The following is a 7500-nucleotide window of genomic DNA, read 5'->3' as shown; positions in this document are numbered from 1 at the left end:
AGGGAGGGAGGGGGAGAGAGAGAGAGGGGCAGGAAAAGAGAGAGAAGAGGAAAAGAGGAAGGGTGGGTGTGTGGAAGGAAGGAAGGAAGGAAAGAAAGAAAGAAAGAAAGAAAGAAAGAAAGAAAGAAAGAAAGAAAGAAAGAAAGAATGAATGTGCACTGGGAGAGAGAGAGAGAGAGAGAGAGAGAGAGAGAGAGAGAGAGAGAGAGAGAGATGGGAGTGAATAGGACTAGATATGGGGACAGGCAGATAGAAGGAAGGAGAGGTAGACAAAGGGAGGGATGGAGAGATATAGACAGAGCAGATAGATGTTAATTACAACTGCCATTAACGAGACACCAGACAGACTCCTGAGAGATGGAATGGACGACAGAGAGGAGAGATAGAAGAGAGGTGCAATGGAGGAGGAGAGAGAGAGAGGTAGAGAGAGAGAGAGAGAGAGAGAGAGAGAACCGGGGAGATGGTGAGGAGAGGTGAGGTAAATGACGGTTAAACCAGGATATCGTCGTTGTCGGGCAGAAACCTTGTATCTCCAAGTTTCAAATGTGTACGTTCTTTCGCAAAGTAAAAAACCCTGCCCGGTCACACAAGGCCGTCGCACAAAAGTAGTGAAAACAGCAGATCTACAAGCACACAACGCCTCGCACCCGCGAGGCGTTGTGTGCTTGTAGATAGGCTGTTTTCACTAGTTTAGTTCATTTTTTAAATGATAAATACGAAATGAACGGTTTTGGACATACAAGGTTTTTCCACCCCGACAACGACGATATGTTTCCCTGTTCTCAAGCTCTCTCTGTGTGTGTGTGTGTGTGTGTGTGTGTGTGTGTGTGTGTGTGTTTGTGTGCGTGTGTGTGCGTGTGTGTGTCTTTACTATGATGGAGCATCAAACAGGCTCCTTACTGATTACCTTCATGTAGAATACACCGTTATTGACTGCGGAGTGACGGATGGGCGACAGCCCTGTGTGTGTGTGTGTGTGTGTGTGTGTGTGTGTGTGTGTGTGTGTGTGTGTGTGTGTGTGTGTGTGTGTGTGTGTGTGTGTGTGTGTGTGTGTGTGTGTGTGTGTGTGTGTGTGTGTGTGTGTGAGCCTAGACAGTAACGATATTTTATTGTAACCCATGGATCCTCTCTCGCTCTCCCTCTTCCTCTCTCTGTCTTTATCATTTTCTTCTCCTCAAAGACAAACACAATAACAAAATAATGATGACCTGCATGATGGATGATGTGTGTGTTAGCGCGCCTGTGTGTACGTGCGTGTGCGTGGCTGCGTGCATGCTTGTGCGTTTGAGACCTTTCAAAGTAAGAGCTCAGATCCATCAGTGTATGTGTCCGTGATGACTGGAGAGAAGTGGGATTTAAAGCCAGCGATCGTTAGCAGGACTGCCTGCTTCCAACATTCATCACCACTCCTTTACACTGGCCAACATTAAGATGAAATTAAACGGTCACTGCACACCAACGTGTGTCTCGATGAACATGCATTATTAAATGCACTGCACACAGCGGTTTTTGTTAATGAAGAGATATTGATAAATGTACCGCACACAGCCGTGTGTATTAATAATCGTGATAATAATGATGAAAATGTGTGCAAGTCTTTGAATATCTTTGACCCGATTCTATAAATGTCTTCTCTCTTTATCCTTCTTCTAAATCAGTGGTTCGCAAACCTTTTTCATGTCAAGGACCCCCAAAGTTACATGTATTCGGCCGTGGACCCCCATCTCAAAATATGTTGTTCCAGGGACCCCCAAAAGCAGAGATTTGAGTTGCGAAAGTTTGCTTAGAAAAATATATTTTCAAAGATTTGCACACATTTTCACGAATTTAAAAAAATAGCAGATCTAAAGCACCGAGTGCTGCGCTGTGAGCTTGTATATCTGCTATTTTAAGTATAAAATAATTCCAGGTCTTAATGGGTTAACACATGTACTGTATGCAGAGGTGTGATTCTCCAGGTTGATAATTAATAAAACTACTGCACCTTGAGGTTATTATTAATTATCATGTATTAATGAAGATACTGCATCTAGAGCTTAATATTTTAATAATCAGCTAGTAACCATAGTATACCCTCGTTGTTCCCCTGATAGTTAGCAGTTTTAGTCTTTTTACTTATTTTACTATGTGATCGCTGAAGTGCATTAATCTCTGCTCCCCAAACCAAAAACTGCAATAATCCAAAAATATGGATGATCCAGTATTTCTATCCTTCGCTACCTGTTTTCTTCCTTCAGGTGTGTCTGTAAGGGCAGACCCCTCAAGCGCGCAACACATCACTTCGCGCTACGTTGTGAGCTTATAAATCGGCTATTTTCACTACTTCTTAAACATTTGTTTTCTATTTTATGGAATTTCTTTGATTTCTTTTTTATATCATTTTCATCCCTCGATTTTTGTAGCTCATTCTTTTCACCCGGTGTCAATTGTCTAATGTAATCCTGGGCATTACTCTCTCTCTCTCTCTCTCTCTGGGGAGAGCAACAGACTGACCTCATGCTTCTTTCTATGCATGAGGAGTCCAAGCTGCTTCTTTTCATCTGACAGGGGGGAGTTTCCCCGGTAGGACTTAGCGCATGGAAGGTACACGTTATTCCAATCAGTTCCTTTCCCCTCCATCAGGCGCCCAGGGGGAGGCAGTATAGAGACCAGGATTACTGCATGTTTTTTCATGAGGGGTACCTGCCCTAGGGGACACGGGGAGAAAATGGCTTTTATTTAGTAATTAAATTACTTTTATACATGGTTCAGGTTCATTTGGTTCCATTTGTACACTGTCAGTGTTTAGGGGCGACCATGACATTTGAAGGTTTGAGAAACACTGTGTTAGAGTATGTTTCCCTCATGTTCTCTGTCCTCCACTCTCTCTCTCTCCGCTGCAGGCTTCTCTGCAGGATGTCCAGTAAGGAGCGTCACCTTGAGTCCAACTGTCCGTCCTCCTACATCAAGACAGAGCCGTCCAGCCCCGCCTCCCTGACCGACAGCCTCAACCACCACTCTCCCGGGGGCTCCAGTGACGCCTCGGGCTCCTACTCGTCCACCATGAACGGCCACCCCAACGGCCTCGACTCCCCCAGCCTGTACGGCTCCAACGCGGGGCCCCTGGGCCCCGCCGGGGGGCCCGGCTCGAAGCGGTACGAGGACTGCTCCTCCACGATCGGGGAGGACACGCAGATCAAGTGCGAGTACATGTTGAACTCCATGCCCAAGAGGCTGTGTCTGGTGTGCGGGGACATCGCGTCAGGGTACCACTACGGAGTGGCCTCCTGCGAGGCCTGCAAGGCCTTCTTCAAACGCACCATCCAAGGTTGGCTTCCATTCTGTGTCTGTGTTCCATGTCTCACACACCATATAGGGGCATATAGCTTCCATTCTATCTCTATCCGTTTGTTCTGTCTACTGTACGTGTGTCTGACTAGCCTCTCAACTCTGGGATTGTAGAAATCTTACCAAATGGTCCTTTCACTCTATCCCTGTTGCTCGAGAGAGTCTGGAGGTCAGGGGTCAGAGGTGGCTCTGGAGGGTCCCCTAGACATTGAGCTGAGTTGACATTGAACTTTGACTGGTATTACAAACATTCACTCTGCCTTACTCTCTGTCTGCCTTACTGTGTGATACAAACAAGACCCATTATTCTCACTTTCCCTTTTCCACTTTTGATTGCATAAACACACTCACACATGCGCGTGCCATGCTCGCGTATGCACTTTGAACTTGATTGTCGTTGCGCAGTAAACTATTCTCATTGTTTAGATACACAGCACTGGGATGCACAATCTTGACACACAACCTTCAGACGCAATACCTTTAGACTCACAAGACACAACACTCACACGCACGCACGCACGCACGCACGCACACACACACATAGGGCTGTCACGATATGACATTTTACATGACGATTAATTGTCACTCAAATAATTGCGATTAACGATTTAATCGAGTTTTTGTCGTTGACAATTACATTTCGGTTTGGCTTTTAGGCTTTGAATTTGCACATGGTAGATATATCACCATAACCTAAACATATAAAGAAATTACTCTTTACTTATTAGACGATTATGTAATAATTGTGACAGCCCTACACACACACACACACACACACACACACACTCAGACGCAACAACACTCAGACAGTATGTGTAGGTGGTTATCCAGTGTAATGCACCAACCTAATGCCATGGAGACTAATCATACCGGTACCTGCCATTCATCCTCAGCCTCTTCATCAGTAGCCAGCAGACAGAGGGTCTTAGCTGCTAATGCTCCATACAGGCAGCGTGTTGGTTATAAGCCTGCATGCTAGGCGATAACCTAGGGGGCAGACCGGGGTCAGAGGTCAGGTCTTAAGGGTCAGGAGGTCAAGCCATGGGGGCCAGAGGAAAGAAGGGATAGAGCTGTAATCCAGATGATGAAAAGCGTTCAGGGAATTATCTGCCATAATCTTTGCTTTGTGGTTGGTCCCTGACCAGGAGGTTCTCAGGTATTCAGTCCGAGAGCATCTCTTAAACTGCTTCTAGCAAATGCTAAACTATTACCTTGATGAACGCCCTACGCTCTCTCTCTCTCTCTCTCTCTCTCTCTCTCTCACTGTATATCTAAGGTTTGATTTGCTAAAAAGAAAACAGAAGAAAGAAAAGGCCTAAACTATACATCTTTTTTGACTAATTTGTAACGTGAGTTCAAAGCAATTTTGACGCAATTTGTCAACTTTGCCCCAAAAAAGTGACGCTATTTTTTTTTTTTATAGTGAAATATCAAACATAGAAGACATTTCTCAAATAGAAATGCATGTATTTTATTAAGTCTAACCACAAAAGGCAGGGATAAAACATATCCCCCCCCCCCATGGTAAAAATGAATGGGGGGGTTTATCAAAAGCAGAGCCATGGATTGCCCTCTTCAGCAAATCGAACACTGGAACCCTGACTGTGTCCAACATCAGCCTGCCAGCAACACCTTAACCCATTAAGACCTGAAAAATACCAAAAAAAAAGTCTTCTAAATCAGTTTTCTGAAAAACGTACTGTATGTTGAATGTATTTTCATATCTGTGGTGCTCAAAACTATTTGACCATGGACCCCATAAAAGTTTGCTTATAAAATATATATACCGGTATTCAAAGATTTGCAAAACGTTTCACTTTTCAAAAATAGCAGATATACAAGCTTGCAGTGTGAGCTTCTGCTATTTTGTAATAGTTAAAGCATCAAATAATGGTTAAAGCAATAACTAGTCCTTGCCCGTGGTTGTGTTGTGTACTGAGGTGAAAGTATCGGCTCGTAGGATAGCAGGATTTAAGACGTATCAGTGATGTCAGTCATCTCCAAATTTGGGCACTGTTTCGCTTGTTTATGCCCATATATGGTGTTCCTTGAGGTCACACAGTGAGATTTTGGCACTAATTAGTATCAGTGATGTCAGTCATGAAGTCATCTCCAAATGTGGGCATTGTTTCAGCATGCTGCTATTACCATGGTGGCGACACTGTTTATCAGTGATGTCAGCATGCAGACAGACGACAGACGGTGAACAGACAGACATTGGGCAAATTAATAGTTAGATGCGTTTGGGGGGTTATCAGCCAGTCAGTACGGGGGCCATTCACTGGAGCAGCAGGCAAACCAAACTACTCAGACGTCCAGACTGCTGCTGTACACTGTCATCAAGTCACTCTTACATTCAGTCTGTCACTAAGAGAGTCAATCAGTCAGTCAGTCAGATAGTCACCACACTGGTGAGTCAGTCAGATAGTCTTATAGCGAATTAGTCTTTGTGAATTCTACCCAGCATGCACTATTTATACCTTCACTGTGACACTGTGTTCAGTTTACACCTGAAGAAGGCCAATGTAGGCCGAAACGTTGTGTATTTTTATTCCGCTCAATTCATAAATTGATTGATTTTAGACAGTGTGCGGACCTTTTCTTCTTTTCAGTCAGATAGTCACCCCACTGGTCAGTCAGTCAGTCAGTCAGTCAGTCAGTCAGCCACAGTGGTGGCAAAAGTACTCACATGTTTTACTTAAAGGTATAGTTCACCCCCAAAATGACTATTGATTACTCACCCCATGGAGACTTGAATTCATGCATATGTTTTGTATTTGTCACTTTTCTAAGATCATAATTTGAGGAGGCTACAAGCACAGTGAGCTTGTAGATTGTCTATATTCAAAAGGCCGAAATGTATATAGGGCTAAAGTGGTTAATGTATATCTTCCAAATTTAAAATGTATTTAATAACTAAAGTTTTCAAATAATTGTTGCGGAGTAAAAGTACAATATTTGCCTCTGGGATATAGGGGAGTAGAAGTAAAAATACAAAGAATTGGAAATACTCCAGTAAAGTAAAATAAATACCTCAAAATTGTACTCGAGTAAAGTACTTGAGTAAATGTACGTAGTTACTGGTCAGCCATCCAGACATCCTTTGGTCCAATGTACCCGCCCACCCATCACCTACCCATCCATCCATCCATCCATCCATCCATCCATCCATCCATCCATCAATCCATCCATCCATCCACTAACATGTCTGTTGTTTCACAGGTAAGCAGCTTTCTCCATAAAACCCAGTCAGAATATTTACATCACTGACCAAATATGACTTCTATGTATCAATATTATAGGAGGGGATTATGACGAAGAGATTGGAGCACATAGATGAAGACACACACGCACGCACGCACACACACACACACACACACACACACACACACACACACACACACACACACACACACACACATGCGCACACACACACACACACACACACACACACACACACACACACACACACACACACACACACAGCTGATGCCTAATCATTGTGTGTGTAGGCTAAAGCCCTCGTCAATCTGCCATGTGTTTAGTTTGGTATTGCACTTGGTCCGTTCTCTCTGCTATAACACGTATGATTTCATTAAGTGGTCACACAGGTGAGGCTGAGGTTCCAGATTAAATACAAAGTTCAGTTCAACGTGGACACAGAACACCGTGTTCACACACACACACCACATCCTAGTTCATCTCACTCCATGTGACCTTCAACTTCACCTTAGCCCTCTAAGACCCAAAAATAGAAGAAAAGAAATCAGATGGTGTTGTAGGAATCCTAATCAGAGGAAAATGTAATGTTTTAAAAAAGATATATATATATATATATTTTGTGTAAGGTTTTATAGCCATAAATCATAAATCATGTTCTAATTTACATATGGGGGATATTTTTCCCACAATAATAACATATGTACATGTTCTAGACATTCTAATGATCACCAAAACAATTATTACAGGCATTTTACTTATGTTTTTGTGAGGAATAGCTTCAGTGAAAAAGTGAGATGTTGTTCGTCCAGACTCTGGACTCCAGAGATCTTGAAGTTGTGTGAATTTCAGCCTCTGTGGGGGGTATTCATATGCAAATATCGTGGCCAATGGCATTGTAATACTAAACAATAGGATCCAATGGTTATGTTTAGGTGGTAGGGGGAGCAAAAC

The 7500-nt window shown here is 43.3% G+C and overlaps 1 protein-coding gene across 1 annotated transcript in view; it reads left to right on the top strand.

The window, feature by feature from the left end:
• The window catches only part of esrrga (estrogen-related receptor gamma a), a gene marked incomplete at both ends in the record, with an annotated part of 119855 nt that overhangs the window by 41547 nt on the left and 70808 nt on the right, over positions 1 to 7500 (top strand). The window contains 1 exon segment of the mRNA XM_080730664.1: positions 2883 to 3307. Coding sequence (XP_080586790.1) covers positions 2883 to 3307 — 425 coding nt within the window.

This window comes from Nannobrachium achirus, assembly GCF_963921795.1.
Source record: "Nannobrachium achirus genome assembly, chromosome: 7".
Classification (NCBI taxonomy): Eukaryota; Metazoa; Chordata; class Actinopteri; order Myctophiformes; family Myctophidae; genus Nannobrachium; species Nannobrachium achirus.
Note: the sequence above shows the minus strand (reverse complement) of the source record. Positions and strands in the feature narration are given on the sequence as shown.